Source organism: Lampetra fluviatilis, chromosome 9 (assembly GCF_964198595.1).
Source record: "Lampetra fluviatilis chromosome 9, kcLamFluv1.1, whole genome shotgun sequence".
In the NCBI taxonomy this organism is placed as follows: domain Eukaryota; kingdom Metazoa; phylum Chordata; class Hyperoartia; order Petromyzontiformes; family Petromyzontidae; genus Lampetra; species Lampetra fluviatilis.
Window position 1 is genome coordinate 13,231,715 of NC_136283.1, and position 22,474 is coordinate 13,254,188.

Sequence of the window (22,474 nt, forward strand, 5' to 3'; positions counted from 1 at the left end):
TTGCGCCGCCTTCACAGTCGACATCTACACGCCAGTTGGAGTTGGGCTTGTTCACAATTAGCATTCATCCATAATACAGGTTTCTTTTGGGGGTTAGATCGCGTAAATATAAACGTGTCGTTAAAACCGCCATCACCTGACACAGCCAACTAGTAAGGTTTGTCACGTAAACAGAACGTGCCAATTCGTTACTAGTACAGCACACCGGTGCATTGGAGAGTAAACCCACCACATTTACAATTAGCAGTCAGATTCTCTGTACGCAGCTCTGCTAATATGCGATTGATTCCACTGTGCTCCAGTGGTTAAATGTAATTATTTCCCATAGGTCAAGGCTTCTTATCGGTGTCACGAGTCCTGGTCCTGTTATCGGTTGAAGAGGCTCCGTTGCTTCAATATCGGATCAGAGATTGAGGATGAACCTCACCGCGTCATTAATTGCGACGGGGTCTGACCCACTCCCGTGCAGAGAACAGCCAAAGTGAAAGTGTGAAAGTGAAAAAGTAACTCAACATGTGTTGGGGGGGGTAAGATTACAGGTCAGGGTATTTGTAGCGTGGCAGGTTGGCAAAATTTACAGCCCCTTTTGTCAATCCACTGCTGGATGAAGGGATCCGCACGCGATGCCGTGCTGGTCACGGAGGTTGTCTTCACGCACTTGAGCGTTTGTGCTTGCGCTAAGTTGTCCCCACCTGAAGGATGCTTGTGTTGCGCCCGAAACGTCGTGATTTTTATTTATTTATTTTTTACCTACGTGACTTTACTGAAAAAAACAGAGTCTGGATTCATTGCGCAGTATGCCAACACCACCGTGCAACCACTCCCATCAGTCGGTTCGTTGGCCGACTTGATTATAATTAAGCCGAGTGTGAGGGTGAGTCTGTTCTTGGCAGTCGCGGTTAGAAAGTCTGGCTGGCTAGTGTGGCCAGCGTTGTCGGTAGGGCCGTTTGGCTCGTGTGGTGGTGTAGGGTTTGGTTGGTCGATTAGGGTTATGGATTAAGTTCGACTGGCTCGCGTGGTTATGATAATTGTTGGAGTTTGGTTGGCTCGTGTGGTTATGATTATTGTTGGAGTTTGGTTGGCTCGCGTGGTTATGATTATTGTTGGAGTTTGGTTGGCTCGTGTGGTTATGACTATTGTTGTAGTTTGGTTGGCTCGTGTGGTTATGCTCTGGCGAGGGTTCCCCACAACAAGGCAGAGCAGGGCGAGGCGAGAGCGGGGGGTCACTGCCCTTCATTAGCTGGGCCCAAGCTTTGTCTCAGTTACCCAGTGTGACCGCACAGAGACCCGGAACTGCAAAGTTGCGCAGGAACAATCCAGACGCGTGGGGCCGTGTGCGCACACAACGGAGCCCCATCTGAAGCCCGCGGCCGCACAGCTCACGCTGCGAGGTGGAACAAACCGGCGCGCGACTGCACACCAGAGACTCATTCTGTCGACATTTTTTTATTTTATTATTTTCTTTAAACAGTAAAGCAGTTAATCAGACATCGATCGGATTGCCTGCATACACTCAAACGCCTCCTGATCAGTTCAATTAAATAAAACTCGATGAAAAGCTCAGCAGTGTCGTCTGATCTTCGTTGTTTAGTTGGCACAGTCAAAAGTAAGTTTGTAAAAATACGAACTAAAGATTCCTGTGCCTAAATCTCTTATCACAAGCTCCAGGTCCAGATCTGATCCAAAAACTCACAAAGTTAGAAATTATTGTTTTCAACAGATGGTCAGCAATTTCACCTGTGGTTTTAATATTTGTTGTCATCACATATCTAAATATATATGTATAAGCCTATCACTTCGAAATCATGTGCTACATAGAGCAAACAGTAAACAGGTAAGAGCTAAGTCAAGCGGTTCACAACGAGCACAAGGTTACAAGGGACATCACTGTCACCTGGCCCGTCTGGGAGGGGTAGGGCGTCGGATTGAATGAGGGTAAGGAGGGGGCAGTAGTAGATGGGATTAAAGAGGGGCGGTGGTAAGGGAAGAGGTCAGTGATGGGAGGGTAGAGATGGGGTTGGCAGGGGTGGGGGATGAGTCGAGTTGGGGGACACACACACAGCAGTGACCCCGTCCGTGCGCAAACTACCAGGTCACCTGGTCTACCCAGCAGCATCGCTGCAGCCATCGGAATGCGTTGGGCGGGGGGGGGGTTCCCGGCGGCCTTGGGCCAAAAACCAATCGCACGGCGTCACGTGCTTGCGCTCGGCGCCGGCAAAACGACACTCTCGGGGCCGGGAGACGCGAAAATGCATCGGGCCGCTGGGTCCTTTGGGGGGGGGGGGGGGTGGATGCTCATTAACGTGTTTATTTAGCGTGCCACTTCCCATTGGGAACGCAATTACAGCGCGGCGCACCGGCGCTCACTGACCGGGCTCCGCAAAGGTGAGACGCATTCGACCCACGGACTCACCTTCCCGGAAGCCACGATTTGGCGGGGGGGGGGGGGCGTACGATGTGCGTAAAATTTCATAAAGTGCGGTGCGCACGAGTGTTTTTTTTTTTACGTTTCTTTCAGGGGTTTAAAAAATAATAATTTTAAGTGCTTCGCGTTACTCGAAAACCCAACGCGAGGGGCGCATTTTCCCGCGGAGAGACAAGCCTCAGGATTGGGCTGCTCCCGTTCTGTCTACACCGCCGCCCCCCCCTGCCCCCCCCCCCCCTTGTCAACACGGTGAGGGGGCGGGCGGGGACGGGGGGGGGACCGCTCGCCGGCCGGATTCCGTAGGGGGTGAGGGGGAGGAGGCAGCACCCGCCGGTGACGTGCGTCCCCCCGGACCCCCCCCCCCCACGACCCCCCCCCCCCCCCACCTCGGTCGCGTCGTGCGGCTCCACGTGCGGCGGGCCTGCGGCTAGCCACTGCGCCCGTTGCCGTCGCCCGTGCGCATCTTGCGCGCCATCACCATTTCCCGCGACACCTTCTTGGGCTCGCTCGCCAGTCCCACCCAGCACATGAAGTCGATGAACATCGTCGTGAGGTTGAGCCGCCAGCCGTACTCGCTGGTCGCGTAGTCGTACGGGAACGTGTGGTGGTAGTTGTGGAATCCCTCGCCTGCACGCGCACACACGCGCAAACACACACATTCGTTAGAGCGACCGATGTTCACGTTATTTATGTGTGTGTGCAGATATATGTAGGATGGACAACACCAGGGAAATGTAAAGTGTGTGGTTGGAAAAATGGAAGGAACCGGAAAGAGATGAAGCCCTCACAGAGAGTGGCTTCATGAGGACGTAAAGAGATTGTTGCCAGAAAGATGCGGCCACTTGAGCAGATTGGCACAAGACAGAAGAAAGTGGAAACAACAAATGACGGAATGCGCAGTGGACACCTACGGGCTATCGGCCCATGGATCGTGATGATGGTGATGATATTTACATAAAAACACGTTCAAATCTCCAACACAAGGGAACAGTTGTGCACATGCAAACAGTACATAAATAACAACTACTGCAGCATTACTCATTCATGATCACATAGAACAACATCTAATCAGGCCTCAAATAAGGAAAACAAAAACAATGTATGGGCGAGGAAGAGGAGGATGTTCTACATGTTACGCCTGAAGAGGTAATCGTTGTCCTTCGCAGTACGAATAAAGAAACACGTGGAGCAACTGTGGATACCATCAAAGAAGCGGGAACAGGTGTCGGGTAATAATTCGCGAACCCAATTTGACTAAACGCGCGTGCAAATGATGCCTGGACAATTTTTGTTCATTTAAAAAACGGGAGACTCAGTGCCTACTTCTAGAAATGCTTCCGTGCGGCGCAGTTGCGAGCTACATCCGGTGCCGGTCGAGTTTTGCAGTTGACCTCACGTCGACCTTTGCCTCGTGGGTATACACACTTTGGTGGCATCAGAGGGCAAACACAAGAAGCTCTCGCAGGAGACAGACCACACAAACCACGCGCGAGCGCAAATGTAAGAGACGTGTAGGCCGTGAAGAAGAGTGCCGCGCTTGGGCAGGACACACGGTGCTAAAATGGATGACGTCCGACAAGACGGGGCTCGCGACGGAACGTCGGCGAAAGGACACGACGACGCGCCCCGAGAGGACGATCGCGGCGGAGATGGAGCGGTGAGATCCGCTCACGTGCATGACTGCGAGGCGGAGTGTGGCATTGCAGGACTGCGAGGGATGGTGACAATGTGGAGAGGCCTTCAGCCAGCAGTGCAAAAAACATGGCTGCTGCTGCTATCTTCCAAGTCACAATGTTTATTTTTGGGTCGCTGTTGGGCAATTGAAAGCCAGCACACAACCGCTGCCATTCTCCGTGACTTGGCAGCAGCAATGTCACAAGTATATACGTGTGAGGCTCACTGCACTTTGACACCACGTGATAATTTCAGGTGGCATGAGATAATAGGCAGCACTAAAATGTAAATGTCGATGGGAGGCCAACACCGTACCCGACCGCCTTTGTCTCCCCAGGTCTGAAGTTTGTACATACACCACCAGGTACTGATTTGATGCTGATTCGACCTAGCCATGGCCTAGGACCGGTTCAAATATTCGCCACTGTTATCTGGTCATGAGTGACAATCAAAGTTGGGTCGTTGGGTTCGTAGCGCAGCGTGCTAACCACTGCACTGTCACTCCCCTCGTGCAGACACACACACACGTGTGAGCGCATACAAAGAAGCCTCAAATTGCACCCAGCCTGACACAGATGCCACGGTGACATCACTCTGTAAATTATACATTTGTACTTATAAGAGACGTATTATTATCCCCCCTTCAACTCTTTCATTTTGTTAATTAGAAAAATACATTTTACTAATAGGCATTGATTTTAAACTCGGGTTGAAAGTGTTTATTCATTAGCTCTGTCTGCCTATCCATCTGTCTGTAACAGGGGGACAGCGACAACTCTCCTGTAACAACACTTTACTGCAGCGTCGTGCTGCTGTTAGCAACTTAGCCTCTAAGAAAACCGGCCAAAATTATTCCAAAGTTGTCCACAACAACCAGGGCTCGTTGAAAGGATTCAGTGTGACATGGTCTCATTTGTGGGTGCGAGGCGAGGAGTCTGGCCCATCGCGTTATGGAAAACACATCTGGAGTTTGTGGAGATGACCAATTTTAGGGAGGCCACAGAGGAGGGGAGAGTTTGCGGTGGTGGAGTCGTAACGCGACGGTGGCACGGGCGAGTGTCTCGGCGGCAGCTGGGGAGAAAGCAATCATGGACTTGGGGAATGTTGCCAAGGTGGGAGGAGGCGAAAGCTCCTGCAGAGAGGGGAAGTGCGTGAGAAGATAGCGAGAGCTCGCCATCGATGAGAGCCCCAAGGTGTCGCGCAATCTTTGCCGGCGCATGAACGTGTGGATGCTGCACTGTTTTCGCAAAGTGCGTAGCCAACCGTGCTAATCGGAGGTGCGGGGGAAGGACAGCAGCGCTGACGTCAAGCGTTTAGGATGCGCTCGCTCAAACTCCCTGTTACCTTTAAGCTATTAAGGCAATATGACAGAATGAGACAGACAGTACCAGCTGGTGCTGAAGCAATCGACCCTCGAATCAAATCGCAGCGTCAAATCTTGACCACTCATTCATGATGTCTCTTTTGCCAGGGGGTGAATAAATACGAATGACAATCGATTACTGCTCAAACCACTTTTGCGGCGCGCCTCAATGTGGCGTGTCCTCACCGATGGCGCTGATGGTGACGAAGCGATTCTCCCGCGGGTTGATGGTCTTGTCGTAGGGCCGCATGCCGTACATGTGCGCCGCCGAGTTGACCAGCCACGTGGCGTTGAGCGCCAGCGTGTATCGCAGCAGCCCCGCCAGGTAGAAGGCGGTGTGAATGGTCTCTCCCCAGAAGTACCAGGGCACCAACGTGGGCACGATGAAGCACATGATCACAACGGAGGGTTTGTAGTACCTTGGGGGGGTGGGGAGGGGAAGAGACAGAGAGGTGGAAGGGGGCAGGAGAGAGATGAGGACGTTGTGGGCACACCATGCGAGCTTTCGGCCGCTGCTCGTGATCCAAATGTGGTAGAGCATTCCACCTCTCAAGCTTTCGACACTACGCACGACCTCGGGCAACACCACAACCACCACCACCATAGGGCATTTAGTACGTGGTGGTCAAGGCTGGAGAGAATAAATGCTCAACACACCCCCTAGGATGAGCAAACCGCACTTGGAAATCAGGGCACGGTGACATGTGGGCAGCAACTACACGTGATGCCAGGGCAAAATGGCTCCAGTGAACGGGGCTCTTTCTCTCATGTCCAGCGACCTCGCTCGCCCCATCGCCCACACCCCTTCTACAACCTCCACTGCACCGCCTGCTCTTTTGTGGATCTGCTCATACCAACTCGATCCCCTTTTAGCCCGACACGTGGATTGCGTTTCTCTTCCAACGTGCCGCGTGCGTGCGTGCTTGCGAGCGACGCAACGCGTTTTTGCCCCAACTGGCCCGTGGAATTACTCACAAGCGTAAAAACCTCCACTAACTGCGAGCGGTGATCACGGCTTAACATTGGGCAAAAAAGGAAAAATTATGCGGATTCCGTAACGCATTCCAACAAGCTTTTGCCCTCGAAAGTGCTTCATCGACGGCAAAGATGTCACCTTCTTAGCTGCACAAGGGGGCGACGACGTTATGCGGTGCACTGACGTGCGACGTGACACGGTGACATCGCGCGTAAAGCGCCTTCACGAAAAGAGCCACCGCATGTGACCAAGGCCGCCTTGGCCCAACGGGCTTATCCATTTAACGCCATTTTATGTTTTATTTCACCTGCCAAGATCTGGGCGTCCTTGCTCTGGTTAATGTGGCTCGTTTATCCGTAGGGCAGGTCCCGAATAGCAACACAACTTGAAACAATTTTTTTTATCACCGTTGGGATAATCTTTACGAGTGTTACCGTGACCCATCGCCCCTGCTGCACTCCAGTCAGACAGAGATAACTTATTAACGCTTTCAAGCGGAGTTCGAAAGCGGAGAATAAACCTCTCCCCCTTGTCGCGCCTCTGTTGACGTACTTGCGCTGGAACTGCACAATGGGGTCTTTCTCCAGGTCCGAGAGGTCGAGGCGTTTGCCCTTGGTGATGACTTCGGGGTGCTTGCGCAGGAGGAGCCAGCCCACGTGGGAAAAGAAGAAGCCGCGCTTGGCGTTGTGCGGGTCGGCGTGGGTCTCCGAGAACTTGTGGTGCACGCGGTGGTCACGTGACCACTCGAAGATGTCGTTCTAGAGCCGCGGCAAGCACACGCACACACACGCACACACACACACACGAGGCGAGAAAAAAACACCAGCGGTCAGACGCGGTCGAACGAGCAGCAGACGCCTAAGGGTGAGCAGAGTTCGCAAGCAGTGAGTGAGTGGATCGACCGATGGCCCTCGTTTATGTCCAGGTGAGAGTCCGTTGAGAGAACAAGGGTCTCCACTTGGAATAACAAAAAATGTGGCACATTTGCGGGAAGTATCTCAAGTGGAACATTTTCATTTAGTTTGCCAATTAAAACAGTGTAAATTAAGAGGAGGGAAAATGCACTTTTGTATAACATGCCACTAAATACAACAACAGATATTTACATTCCACGCACTGATTGTACAAAACAACAACAATAAACCACTGTACCTAATTACACAGCTGAATGGGTTCCAAACTGCTTTACCCTTGCCTGTAACGTCAGGCAATCCAGCAGAATATGTTTTGACAGGCTATGAGCTGATACGTTGAGAACAGTCCAGAGTTTACATGTCAAGATAACACCGGTCCGAAACCGCGTAAAGGTTACATTACGTCACTTCTATTTGGTGGCAAAACAGACCGTTGTCAAGATTACATCGTATTTGTATTAACATAAAATAAATTGCGTGCTGTATGTCAACATAGAGGGGGTTGTTTTTGGGTTAGATCGCATAAATATAAATGCGTCATTAAACTCGCCACCACCAATAAGTAAGGTTTGTCACGTAAACAGAACAGGACAATATAAATGCCAGCAGATCTACCCGTGGCAGAGGTAACCTAGTCGATGTCACGGTGCTGCGATGACAAAGGCAACGCGCTCCACAACACGCACGCAGCAACACTAATTGCACCTCCGATTAGCGCGGTTGGATACGTACGGTGTGAAAGCGGTTCAACGTACGTACACACAAAAGGCAATTTGGAGGCAAAGCAAACACCGGACCTTTCATCATCATCATCAAGGCAAGGCGCTTATTACAAACAGTACACCGTCAAACACAACACGCGCGCACCTCAATATACCTATCCCAGGCCCAGAGAACACGAGCAAAGACAACACTGCTCCAGCCAGCACCATCGTGCGTGATGAGCTCCAGGATATGAAGCACATTTTAGACTGGTCAAAAAACAGGCCGATTTTCAGGTGGTGTTCGAAATGCTGAAGAAGTCGCACCAACTCGAGCAGAAATATGAACTTTAAAAAATGTACCTCTTTACGCGGAAAGCTCTCATTGAACGGCTCAACCACATGCAGCCAGGCTCTCAGCTCTCATCAGCAGCTGCTGCTCTGTCAGGTTCGGTTTAAATGGGAAGATTTAAATTTGCGCGAACTTGAGCTGAACCTTGGGCTCATCAAAGCGAGTCGGGCAGGTGGGATAAGTCACCGGGGAGCTAGGGCTTACGGCACTTGTGACACCCAGGCCTGATGGATAATCTTGCATGTGAAACACTGAAGATTGTTCCAGCCACTATGACAAGACGCTGGGGGTGGAGCGGCTGATGGAGTGGTTTAGCCCACTGCGCTATGAGCCCAGTGACCCGAGTTTGATTTCCAGCCACGGTTAGTATCAGTGGCGAGTGAAATCTGATCCAAATCTGGGTATCCCAAACAATTTAAAAAACCCGCCTTCATCATTCAGCAGTGGATTGTAAAATGGTCCTAATCTGTTATTAATACTTTTAACCATCAATCTTTATTTAGGATATTGCCTTTCGCGAAATTATCACCTAAGACAATCATTGCGTCGCATGAATAATGATGCATGAAGTGGGGATACTTAAAAAATTAAATATTTAAAAGGAGTAAAAAAGCACATCATAAAATATGATAGCGCGCATTGTTTGAATGTCTAATTATTATCGAGACCCCATTCTATCAACGACACCACCATCTCCTCCAACCGATAACCAGTTGCTCAGATTGCAGACAGATCCCACTTTCAATCATTGATCTACTTGGAGATTTGTAGCGACGTGTCGATTCCGACACCCATGTTAAGGACTCGGTCTCATCCGCACTGCAGCTCAGAACAACACACTCACCCACTCACCAATTAATGCGCTCACCCATTCACTCAGCCAATGATTTATTCACCAATTAAGTAACGCTGATCAATTATTTCAAATGTGTATATATTATATATATGCTCATACCGCTATAGCTTCGACGTGTTCTGCGATGACAACAAAACAATGGAATTGCGATTTGAATCCTAACACCCCCCACCACCCCACCGTCCGATTCGTGCCAATTAATGGAACCGTGGAGGCGACTTGTTACATCCCTGCCGGATGAACGCCGCGTCAGCTGACGTTTACAAAAAACGCACCGAGGAGGTGGTTCTTCTTCTCCTAAATCACCAGCTCCAACGAGCCGATTACCACGCTGTTGTTGGTACTCGACAAGCGTAAAGCACTTGAATATTCTCAAGAGTCCGCACAACGATGTTGTTTTTCGACGGGAGGTGGTGGCTGTTGTTACTGTATAGCAGCCGCCTCCGTCGTCATTCTTCGGCCGCAGTCTCCACGACAGCGACGGACCGAGGCAGGTAATAACTAATAAGGAGCCGGCATGGCATCGCGTCCGATACCGGCGCTCGGGAGGGGAAGCGGCACGTGCCGTTGCCCTGGCGACGAGCACCTCGGCGTGTCAGCGGAGACGAAGTCCGCCGCGAAAGAAGCCGGAGGAGAAAAATGGACGGATAAAAAAAAGACCAAGACCGTTACGCGCAACTACGCATTTACCGCACAAGAATGATTCTCCGTTTAAAAAAATGCATATTCAATTTAGAATTTGTAGTCATTTGTCAAGCCACTGCTGGCTGGGTGAAGGTCTTGCCACACTGCGTTAGTTAAAGGGGGGGTTGTACGATCATACTTCACCATACCGGTCAGTGACGGTTGATGAAGTTGGAGGGGCCTCCTCGTGTTAGCCGTGGGTGGGAATTAAACTCGGTTTGCCGCAAATTCACCTTCCTTGCAGTGCGCTAAAACCACTGTTACATCGCTCCAATCCACAAATCTATACGATTAATAATATCTCGTATTAATACAAAATTTATACAAAAACGTCTCATGGAGATTTGATTCTTATTCAGCAGGATCTTGCATAATGCAGTACATTTTTTGCATGCAGGAGGAAATAGTGAATGGAGAAAACCCATGCATGTGAAGAGATAATACCCAAATGTCTGCAAAGACATCTTTGTACTGCCATCACCTGGCCATCCATGCACGAGTTTTGGGAGTCTCACTGCACATTGATTTTCTCAGTGCGACCCACCAACCCTGCCTCCAAAAGTGCTTGGATTGCAGCCATGTGCCACCATGCCGCATCGTCTTCCGAGCTACCGGAAAGACGTCACGGGCACCGTCGGCAGGCAGCCGATGAATCACCAGTCCGTAAAAATATCCACAAACACCGACTCGTGTAAACATTACGTGTCACAGACGGCACTGCGTGCAGAGAACGCTACCTGCTCTGTCGTACCACGAAGCATGTACACCCACTCACGCAGCTCTACCCATGCCGTGCAAGCCCTAGGGGCTGTTTGACCACACTCCACTACGCTGTTCACCGCAGTTGGTGAGGGCAGGGAGCATAGATGTATAGTTCAACAATGGATTTTGCTGCACTGTCCACCAGGTAGGCCCCGCAGCCAATAAACAACCTGTTGTGCATGATAGCCACCCATTTCAGGATGGTCCAGGCCAATCTTGCTGAGCTTCCGACAACCGACGAGATTGTGTGTGTTCCAGGTGACTTGGTCACAGGCAGAAGAACAACCAAAGACATTGGCAATGAAACACTGGCGTTATAAACTCGTAATACTGAAGACCATTCAAAGGCTCAGTTGGATAGAGGACCTAACCGTACGGAAGCTATGGGAAATATTTCCCCTTAATAATGTAGCAGAGGCTGTAGTAATGGCGAAGAGAGCATCGAGTGGTTACATGGACTTCAGCAGCGACCCAGGCTGATTTACAAAGCGGTGAAGCACACACACGCATTCACTTCCACTCCAGGCACAATGCATTAGTGCATCTGGGGCCGTGCTTTCAAACTGCAATATTAGATAATCCATTACAATGTAGGCACGCAGGGTTGAGGCATTTCTCATTTCGGGTTTCAGCGAGACAAACAAAACGTCGCTATGTGCTGCGGTACGGTTAGCGGTGCACCGCGTGCGCCGTTGCCCAACAGTTCAGAATCTTCCTGGGCGATGGGCTCCTTAATTTATGCATTAAGAGGTGCGACATGCACTCCCCCCTGCCTTCACAAGCAAGTGGCATGGCCGTTCGTACCCCCGCTCATCAAGCCTACCGATTACAATAAAACCGTGTTATCCAGCGCATGCTCAAAGACTCTACTTTCGGGAGGCGCTCTTCAAAAAGCATGCGAATGGTGGGTAAATATCCACGGTGGGCACTGCAGCAGCATGCTAATTCTACATCCACCCATCAGGCATCTATCACCAAGTCCAGCTGTGTACACCAGCCGATAATGATCGCCGTTGCTGTATAAATGAGTACAGACGCTTAATTGAAATGTGCAGACATCTGGAGAGCCCAGCAGTGAGATGTCTTGCTGCTCGTAATATTACACGTCATACTCCAACTGTAGTGTTTGCCAATGCCACAGTCGAGCACATTTACCAAATTTTACATTGTCCACAAATAGATGAAGTTGCGTTAACAGCCCCCATTATGTGTGGTGGTTCAAGCATCCTCACGCTGCCGGGTGCTCCTCCCTCGTCCCATACAACCGGTGCGCACCTCCGGCACGTATTTATTATGAAGCGGGGAATGGAATCGTGATGGACAGCCATGACGATAATGACGACACCGTTAGTGATGATTCAAGTGGAGCTGTCTGCTACGGGCACTTCGCGAGCCAAATTTGGAAGGTGCCAGAACGGTCGAGAGAATTTTGATGTGCATCTGAAATTGAGTGTGAAAGCAGTTTCTGACAAAGGAGAAGGAATGCAATTATTGATTCATCCACCAAAATACAAATTTAGGCCCATGATACATGCATCGCATTGCGAGTGTTAGAAATTCATATTTATGATTTGTATTCGATATAAGTTCGACGTCGATTGTCATACCGCTGCATAGTTTCCGCATGCTTCGCATAGGAAAAAAAAACACATAACAGTGAACCCAAACTATACCAATTGTCAAACTGTTGTAGGGTATTACTCAGTCTGGGTTTTGAAGCCTTGGTTGCTAGCCCTGACTCTTAAGTCCAGCTTCTACCACTGCAGTCCCCAAGGCACAGACCACTTCAGCAACCGCAGCCTACAAATCAACAGCAATAGATCATCCGATTTGCTTTTTAAACACAAACCTAATTTACAAGTGAATGAGACTGAAAGCTGGACTGCAGGCGTAAACCGGGAGCAGCAGAAACAGCACAATTGTAACACGGCACACACAACCGACAAAACCAACGCTCGTAAACAAAACATCAAAACGCGCGTAACCCAAAGTCGCACGCACGCACGCGCAGGAAAATCACAAAAAGCATTCGAGCCCCGCACATCGTGCGGACTGCGAGCGTCGCACGCAGCACGCGGGATAGAACCACGGCAAGCGGGGCGGCGTGACACAAACAGCCACAATCGTCACGCACAAAGAAAACCCCCCCAGCAACCAACAGAGCGAGCAATTCAACATTGTTTTTGGTTTACTGCCTCGCCAGCAGTTTGCGATCAACAATGTACAAATGGCAATTGAAGAAAACACCGCGGGAGGTGACGTACAGAAATACTGCGCACGCTGCTGTGCGGGGAATGCAACCCGACGCGTCACTGAGGCAGGGTGGGTGGATCACACAGGCCTCCAGCATGTGCTGTGCACGTGCCAGTCTGCCGAACTGCAGGCTCGCCATGAGATGGCAGCACGGCAAGCTGGTTCATGACCCCGTGTGTGGGGGGCACTTCAGTGTGAGCCTCTCGTGTGTATGGGCTCTCTCTGGGTATTTCCTGTTTCTCCTCGCATGCTACAAACTCCTCCGTAAGTCTTTCTTGGACGAGGGGGACTTGATCACGGAACATTTTGGCGATAGCCCCCAGAGACTGGGGATCAATCGCCAGGCTCCTCAAAGACTTACCTCTGTGAAGTACAGTCCTGGAGCAGATTGTGTGTGCTTGACAGCCACTACGGGATATTGTTCTGATGGACTATAACAATTCAGTTTTTGATAGAGCTCAATTCACACCAGGGCATCTCAGAACGTTTGAGATGTGATAAAGCATCATTAAGAAAAACTGAATTTTAAGAATTGGTTAAAATAGCTTAAAAGGCATTAGTGCAAAATGAATAAATAAACGCCTGCTACGATGAAATGGGGCGAGTAGGGAAGTGGTCGAGGAAGAAAGAACAAAGAAGGAGAGGGGAAAGTGGGGGGCGGGGAGTGAGGGGGATATGAATGGAGAGGCCTTCCGACAACGGGGGAGGTAAATTATTCGGTGTGGCCAGGGGAGGTGAGGAGAGTTGGAAAGTGGGAAATACATTTGGCGCTGCGAGGTTCTGGGGGCTCTGGCCGGGGGACCTTGACCACCGTACGATCCCCGCGGCACTGCTCTCAAACACCTGTGAGAAGAGGAGGGTGCTATACGTGAGATTGGGACCGTGGGTGTTAAATTGATGGAGGGGAAGGGAGTTCCAGACTGAGGGGGGCAGAATAGGAAAGTGAGTGACAAGCAAATAATTTGTTTGTAATAAAATTTCAGTTTTGATAATGGGGATTTGTCACAGGACTGTATCGGCAGAAATGAGGTAAGATAGATATGTGGCGCAGGTTGTGGAGAAGTTTTAAAGACCAAGCTTGCTTACCATCTCGGCAGCAGGAAGAGTCGAGAACGTTTCTGATGTGGGACATGTTGCAACGACGTCGGTGAAGGAAAGCATTTTTACAAAGAAAGGGAAATGTGATGAGCAATATCGGCACTAGACAGGCCCCAATGCCACCTCCATCTTGAACACCCAACTGGGGCCAAAAACTATATAAAAACTATTACTATTTTTATTTTACCAGGCAAGGCACCCTGAGCTATATTGCTCTTTTTCAGAAGTGACTTGGCCATGATAGCTCAACGAAGCGGCTTATCACATGGAAATGCAAAGCAAATAAATACTCTGAAACGCATGTTGGTGGAAGGGCAAACCGGAGGACCCGTAGTAAAATCCACACGACAATTGGTAGAACATGCAAACTCTACATACACAGGCATCAGGGGTCGGGATCGAACCCATGACCTCCTGTATACCAGGTGAGGGAGTTAACATCTCTCCACCGAGGCTGCCGCAAAGCGTATTGCGAAGGCCCCACTCACGATCAACGAAGCAAATGTGGGACAAAAATTACCACGAGCGAACGCGAGCTGACGTGACTTCAACGATGAACGCGATTGTGGCAAAGGTGACAACGTTTGCGATAAAAATGCTCGCAAAGACACAGATAGTGAGAATGGTGAAGTGGATAAAATGATCGTTGGTTCACGAGGATGGATGCAATACTTGTGCTGAAACTGTGTGTGTGTGATTTGGCAGGCAGTTGTTTTGTTTTCTCCAAAATGCCAACCACCCACCCAACCCCACCACTGACTTTCTCCCCGTATAAACAAAATAAATTAAATCTGACCCAGCAGTTTATTTACAAAACCTTCTTTTAATATCGAACTCGTCCAGTATTGGTTACGTAAGCAACATTTGCTGAGGTGCCCTGTGTGCTGCGAAACCCAGAGACAACGATTCGACAAAAAAAAATAAGAACCGTCGGATTATTGTGCAACATCTGACTCTGGGCGGTATTCATAAAAATAATGAGACGTGCACCCACCCCTTCACGATAGGCACCGGGCATGTAAAAGCTTAGCTCAACATCAGTCCCCCCCCCCCCCAATTTGTGAGGCTGCAAGGCGCCTGTGCGGCCCAGCGAGCCACTCGGCAAATGTGGCCTGGAGCGCATGACATCCGGGCTTTCTCTGGCAGCGTGCACAGCTCTGTGTTTAGAAAACCTCTCACCCACGCCCTCGCTGCTACGTGAATCCCAATTGTATTGGTTAGGATTTTTTTTATCCGCTTTTGATTTTTGATTTACACACGCACGCACAAGCGAGACATCTAAAAATCGCAGATCCGTGTGTAGTATTGGCCCTACGCAGCAGCACGGTTTCGACAATTTCCACATTTGATGTTTTGCCTGGAAAGGTCGAGTGATCACGCCACACACAAAATGCCTGTTGCAAATCGTTACAGAAATATCCGTCGCTTGTATGCATAGAATTTCATGTCTGTGATTCAGTGTGTATGCTGTATTTATCGACTATACCGGTGATGCGAATGTGGTTGGATTAGTAAGGGAGAAAAAGTACCCATTTATTACAACACCCAATGCTAAATCGCGCACCCCGGGACAATGCATTAAAAAGAGCAATGCCAATCAGCACACCCTCTGGCACCCACAGCACAGCGAAGCGCAGCTCGCTCTTCGCACAATTCACGGCACAGCGTATTGCAAACAGGATGGCACAACGTACAACAAAGCGCTTGAGCGTAGCGGAGCGCACAATAGCTCAATAATGCCCAACAGGGGATAGTGCTGCAATCTCATCGCGGCACGGTACAATGGGTTAGCGCAACCACCCCATGGCACAACTGTACCAGGGCGGCTTGCCAAGTACAGATTGGTACCATAAAGAGGACGTGCATCGGCCCTGGCAACGGGTCACGATGATGCTGCTTACGCCATTCTGGCAAGCGCTTGCCCTCACGCCCACGCACATCAGCACTGTACAGATGCGAACATACGCGCGCACGCACGCAGGCACGCGCACACGTACGCAGGCACACGCGCGGCTTTAGATTCCCACATGTTAACAAAAGGGCTTTTGTTTAAAGGGAGAGCATGCAATCTCAGAGGAGAAACTGTATTTATCGGGGTGGAAAAACAATCTCATGTTTATTTTTTCCTGTGCATTTTCTTTACCTTGGTGTGTGTTGTACAGAGAAATAGCTGGCAAAAAAAAGCATTTGATGTTTGAGATCAAGGGTGATTGAATAATATATCAATCAATGCAGGAAGCACTCAAACCCGCTAACGAGTTGGTGCACAAACCCACCGGGGCGTGATCGGCCAATGGCTGTGTGGTCACGTCGAGGCTCACGATTGGGTGGCCTGCCCCCACCACTGATTAATGGGCGGCTATGAAATTCAAAGGCACGGTGAATCATTGTGATTTGCAATGTCAGATTTGGTAAATAACACAGAGGTTGATAGGAGACAAATTCAGGCAATGTCTCGAATGGGCACAGAATGGGAATTCATAAATTTTGGTGAGGGCTCAACCGAAGCCAATTCTAATTAAGAGTCGGTGGTGGGTGTGGGCGGTTTCATAAGTTGCATTTCACAACAACGCAGCACATCTATCGATTTAACAAGCAATTATGACAGGTTATCTTTAGCTGTATAACTTTTGGCCAGGTTTTTTTTTGCCATGCTTAGACATTTTGTAATGTACTTTGCACCCCAGACCCCCTCGGAGAGTGTGTCTTCATCTGATCTTTAGAGTTTGTGATGATGATGATAATAACCAGTACAGATATGAAGCAAAGCACGCCAGTGTTTGAATAGCAGGTTATTGCAAATACAGGCAATCAAATGGTATCTTCACTATCATTGGAGGAATCCAGTGGGGATTGTCAAGGTCAAAGCCAGTGATGCCACAAAATAAACTATTTACTAAACTAAATTATTTTTTTACTTTACCACTTCCCTATATAGTTATTTAGTTATTTTTCAGAAGCGACCTGCCCATAAATCATAGCTCAACGAAGTGCCTTATCATGTGGAAATTTATAGCAGCCAAATACTCTAAACGCGTGTTTCTAAATGTGGAGGGAAAACCCGGAGGACCCGGAGAAAAATCCACGTGATTCCGGTGGAGAACATGTAAACTCCAAATATACATGTGTCTGGGTCGGAATCGAACCCATGCCCTCTCCTGTATACCCGGCAAAGTAGTTAACATCTCGCTAGCGTGCCACAAAATATCACCGTTTATTTCATCCTTCTGCTAGATCCTACAGCTGCTACAAAGTTGACGTCTGCCTTCCAAGGCCTGCTTTTACCTTCATCCCACCATCTGGTTTCAGCGCTCTTTCGGTTTGGTCACAGACCTTTGGGTACCACTCCCAATATCCTGTTTCAGCAACCTGCCCTCGAAGCATCCTGCGCGTGGCCCACCTATTTCAACCTTTTCGTCTTGATATATTCTAGTACTTTCCTGTCATTCTATTCCAAATATCCAATTTGCCTAACTGCTCTTGCCATCACATTCCTAGCTCTGCATATACTCAAGCACAAGAAGATTCTTTTTTCTCGACAGTTTGTTAATGAGCTCATCAAAAACTGCTTTGTAAGACATGTGATGCAATGGAATGTACCAGCTGTTAACAACATACTTTTATGATGTCACAGTGAAGTTACTCCAGGTGAAGCCACAGCCAGACTTGCCCTCTTCACTGGATAAATTGGTGGGCAAGTGAGTGCGCAATAAAACGTTATCTAGACCTACAAACAGCCCGTTATCACTCAACAAGTGAAAAGTCACCCTGCCCTCTGGCAGTGATGCTCAAACAACACTGCTGATTTATTTTATCTGCTATTCCAACTGGTAAATAATTTCACAGAATTAACTTGCAACATTTAAGGTGCAAACACCATCACTGAGGGGTTCAAGGGCAGAAAACAAAATGTTGAGCTGGACTAAAGTGCCACCCAGGTGACGAGTCAACACTTGTAAATAAGCCAATATCCAGGGTTGCAGTGTGACTGTCTGGAAAGATGGTCAGTGAGGCAAGGGATGTCTTACAAAGGAAAACCTGAACTCCCAACGGCCATTCAGCTGAGACATCATTAGGCAAGCAACAAAGGGGCAATGATGGGTACCCGCACGTATGTATTTATGTTGAACTGATTTCGCACCGTTCGTAGCCAACCGTGCTAATTGAAGGTGCGGGCGGGGGGGGGGTTGTGAGGGAAAATTGTATGGAAGGGTCGAATTTGAAAGCCGCTCATTATGAAGGTTCCTTGCTAGGGCTGAGCAAATGATGTAAACCAGAGGGCAGATGGAAAGTGTGAGACGGTGTGACAAGGTGAATCACCGTAGCTGCCCGATTCCGAAGTCTCCACCTCCAAGATGCTCATTAGTGTAATGTGATAGAGAAGTCCCTGAGTGAAATGCGATGACGAGGTGTGGTGGAGGTGTGGTGGAGGTGTGGTGGAGGTATGGTGGAGGTGTGGTGGAGGTGTGGTAGAGGTGTGGTGGAGGTGTGGCGGAGATGGCCGGTCGCTTGCGGCGGTGGCGGCGTTGGCGAGGCGGCATGAGCGCACGCTCACCTGGAAGGCCATGGAGTTGGCGACGGCGAGCAGAGCCCGCAGCGGCAAGGAGGCCTTGTAGGAGCGGTGGCTCCAGAGGCGGTGCGCGCCCGCAGTGATGCCCAGTGCGCTCACCGTGAAGCAGAACCACGCTGCGCACCGCACGCCACACAGCAACGCGGGTTAGGCGGGGCAGCATGGGCACAGCGGATGGCGCTCCGAATGAAAACAGCGCGTGACGCGAAACGCCGTTACATCAGAGGTGGGGGGAACCTTTTCTCTTACCAAGGGCCAAATAGGACATTTGAATACCTACAGCCGGCCATACAATCACACACGTACACCTTTCCATTACTCAATAACGAAAAAAAAGGTAGGGTTCTCAACAGGTGGCCAGGGTCTGCTGGATTTAGAAAGAGTTATGAGGTCGAAAATATTCCCCTCTAGAACCCGGCTCGTGTGGCCAAGATGCTTGCTTACGGTGATGGATTCATAATATCATTTGCCGGCCATTTCTAAGCGCAAGGCCTCATGTGGCCATGGCGAAATGAAGTCAGATTCCACACCCCTGCATGAAGCATACAGAACATATCACACACAACAGTGTTATAGAGGGGTGGCCCTTTGGGCTCCCACTGGAAAAGTGCTCACTGTACATATAACGGCACAGAACACCAAATACAGCCAGTGACGACACAGCAGTGGGACTAAAGCACCCATGAGGTTAGGGGCAGAGGGAGTGGGTGACTGCTTGAAGCACCGCTCTCTGCATGTCAAGTATTATCCGTGCCTGCCGAAAAAACTGGAGAGTTTTACCACATTAGTTATGTCTTTCCCAATCTGGCCAAAAGAAGTCGAGGTGACCAATTGCAAACAGTTCGAAGAAATACAAACACGAGTATACGTGTATCTGCTTAAACACGAGGGGCTGCCAATCTTTTTTCTGGCAAATAAATGTGCAACACGATCAGGAAGGCAATCAAATAAAATTAGGCTATCTTGGTGTTCATTGTCTGCCTGTAACCAAGTGGAAATCAAGACGTATCTAAAATTATTCGTTCTGCAATAAATAATACAGTAACAACAGCGCAGGTTGAGGCATGGCCTAGAATACTAAATGCGGGTCATTACAGGGCATGGGGTTTGTCTTCGTAGCTTGCAAGAGCAGCTGGTCAAAACTACTGCACGGTCGGTTACAACAGGACCGTGGCTATATGAAGTTTGCAAAGGACATTTATGAATTGCATGAGGTACAGTGTTACACAAGCCGCATTTTTTTGTTTGTTACATAAGCCAGTAAGTTTTGGAACGCGTGAATACTGTAAAATGGATGTGTGAAATATTTATTTAAAAAAAGACCCACGTGTGATAACATGTATTGAGTTGTGGGAAATGTTTTAACATTCTCCCAAAATAATTCTGCGTTGCATTCTGCGATGACGGAGCCGAGGCGAATTTGTTTTACGACTACGACACAGCTTAATTGTTGGGCCGAGGGCCACCCTAAGCCATCCAAAAAAGACCATTTCACAAAAGAAAAAAAAGCCACAGCCATGCCATGCACGGCACGCCAAACGCCAGTGGCAGTCTGCGCGCGGGCGTTTATAATAGCACCCAACGCGGTGGCTATGTTGCTTGTTGCTTGCTTGCTGCTGCTATTGCTGCCTTCCAGTTTTTACCGCACGGGGTGTCAATAGGCGCGCCGGTGTTGGTTCTCGAACAATCTCTCCCGCCCAGCCCATCATGCAATGCCGGAGGGCCCGAATCCACCACTGTGCAAATAATATAGCCAGCGTCGGTTGGTGGTGGCGGTACATCATCTATCACATGATGCTCCGAGAGGCTTTCTTAAAAGTTATATTATTTATTATAATATATATATAATTACAGTTATTAAATATTGTGAAATTTACCGCCATTATGTATGGATTTCTGGAAGCGCTATATGCCCTTGAATAATATGCAGCAACCTTTTTCTGCCTTTCATGGGTTCAGCTGGTAATACATTACATTTATGTAACATTAATAAGCAAATAAGATGCCTTCAAAGCCACAATATTGAGTGAACTTCATATTCATTCCGAGTTTATTTATTTATTAATACCTATTAAGCCATGCCCAGTCCGAGGTTTTATTTAAATATTTATAAGCTCTTTTCGGAGAGATGTTCTTTCTATTTTTTTCAATTGTCCTATAATCCATGACAAGTCGACCTCAAAATATTTTTAGTAATATTTAATCTCTCCCTATAATTTATTTAAATGCACTTTATGCCATGAAAAGTCCACCTCAAACCTCACTTTTAAAATGAATTCCCAAGCACTCTCTTTCTCTCACGTTATCCCCACTACTAACAGCTAGAAGACCCAGAATTCGTGGCGAGCTGTTAACTACCTAGCCAGGTATACAAGAGGTCGTGGGTTCGATCCCGATCCTGACGCCTGCATATTTGTAGTTTGAATATTCTCCCCGTGGATTTTTCCACGCGTTGAGAATATTGAGTTGCTAGAAATATCCACACAAATCAGCCACATTCGTTGTGCTACCATTTGTGGCCAGGTCGCTTCTGAAAAAACAACAACAACAACAACCATATCTAGCTCAGTGGAAAAAATACAAAAAATGTGTTTAACGTGGTCACAACTTACTCCAGGCCCAGGTGATTGGGTGAGCTACGGGCAGCAGTAGCAGTCCGTAGAGAGCTCCCAGGTGCAGGAGGCTCATGAGAATCACGTTCCTCCACACGACTCGGCGTGGAGCTGATGCAGAGGACACGATGCTGCTGCTGCTGTTCAGGTCATCGTCCTCCGTCGCCTTGGAGACGGAGGAATCGGCGGCGTTGCTGGTGATGGAGGGAGGACCGCCGTTGCTGCTGCTGGTCTCGGTGGCAGATGTCTTCTTGTTGACCTCCTGGTCGGGAATCTCCAGGATGTCCACATACTCCGGTCCGCTCCTGTCCACCGCCTGTTGGCATTCGAGAGCCGTCTCCGAGGGTGATTTGCGCTCCCTGAGACCCATTGTGCTGTTTATTCTTGTCTCTTTTGACTTGGTCGACTGCAGCCGATTTCTCTGCCCCGCTCTCGACTCAGAAGCACTGGACCAACAGTGGAGGGGGGGAGAAGACGGGGATTGTGGTGGTCGTGGCTGGTTGTGGGAAGGCAGCAGCGTTTGATGACGATATTTATTCTGGCTAGAATTGTTGCGTAGCTAATGGTGGCCGCAACCCGTTTTGAAACTAGGCTTAAGGTACTGTACTGTTAATACAGTATTTATAAATTATTATTCTAGTTTGCTTTGCTGTTCGTTGCTTTAGTAATTTTTTTAACGATTTTTTAAAATGTTAATCCTCTATGTTTACAATAAAATAAACAATTTACTCAACGATTTTTTTCCCTCTTGCAGTTTAAAATTTCCTCCTCTACCGTGCTCTTATTTGAAGCCAAATTTATTTCTAGTTGCCCCGTTACTCGACGGTGGAGTGGGCGATGAGAGTGAAAGAAGAAGAATAAGAGCGAGGAAGAGGTGGAAAGTGTGTGGGGGGGCAAGAGTGAAAGATGTGAGCGAGAGAGAAGTTTAAAAAAAATAAAGAGGGGAAGAGAAGGAAGAGTGTTGAACGGAGGTGGTAAGCCGTCCGCTTTTGCTGCTGCTGCTTCTCGCCAGGTGGGGGCCAGGGGGCCTCCGCCTTATATAGGCGGAGGGAGGAGCTCGCGCAAGGCCGCCGCGCGCGCCCATTGGCCAGCGGCCGCGAGCCGGGCGAGCGCCCCCATTGGCCGAGGCGGCGTCGCGTGAGCGTCTCGCGCTCGTCTTCCCTTTTCTTCGCCTCCTGCGCGCGCGGAGCCGCTGCTGTTGCTGCTGCTGAAATCGCCGCTCGGCGAATCGAAT

At 49.2% G+C, this 22,474-nt stretch overlaps 1 protein-coding gene across 1 annotated transcript; it reads right to left on the bottom strand.

The window, feature by feature from the left end:
• Positions 1-1,430: 1,430 nt before the first annotated feature.
• LOC144934230 (acyl-CoA desaturase-like) lies at positions 1,431-22,266 on the bottom strand. The gene is made up of 5 exons (XM_078859850.1): positions 21,241-22,266; positions 18,614-18,744; positions 6,991-7,196; positions 5,649-5,881; positions 1,431-3,052 (listed from the first exon to the last, which is right to left on the bottom strand). The coding sequence occupies exons 1-5, from the start codon at positions 21,608-21,610 to the stop codon at positions 2,853-2,855; spliced, it is 1,140 nt and encodes a 379-aa protein (XP_078715976.1). The 5' UTR covers positions 21,611-22,266; the 3' UTR covers positions 1,431-2,852.
• Between the last annotated feature and the right edge of the window lie 208 nt (positions 22,267-22,474).

What these genes read in the sequence shown, in the direction of transcription:
- LOC144934230 (XM_078859850.1), bottom strand. Translation starts at nt 21,610, where the DNA reads ATGGGTCTCAGGGAGCGCAAATCACCCTCGGAGACGGCTCTCGAATGC. An exon ending in CCCAATCACCTGGGCCTGGA is followed by an intron (nt 18,745 to 21,240) that starts GTAAGTTGTGAC and finishes TGCGGTGCGCAG; the next exon opens with CGTGGTTCTGCTTCACGGTG. An exon ending in CGTCACCATCAGCGCCATCG is followed by an intron (nt 3,053 to 5,648) that starts GTGAGGACACGC and finishes GTGCGCGTGCAG; the next exon opens with GCGAGGGATTCCACAACTAC.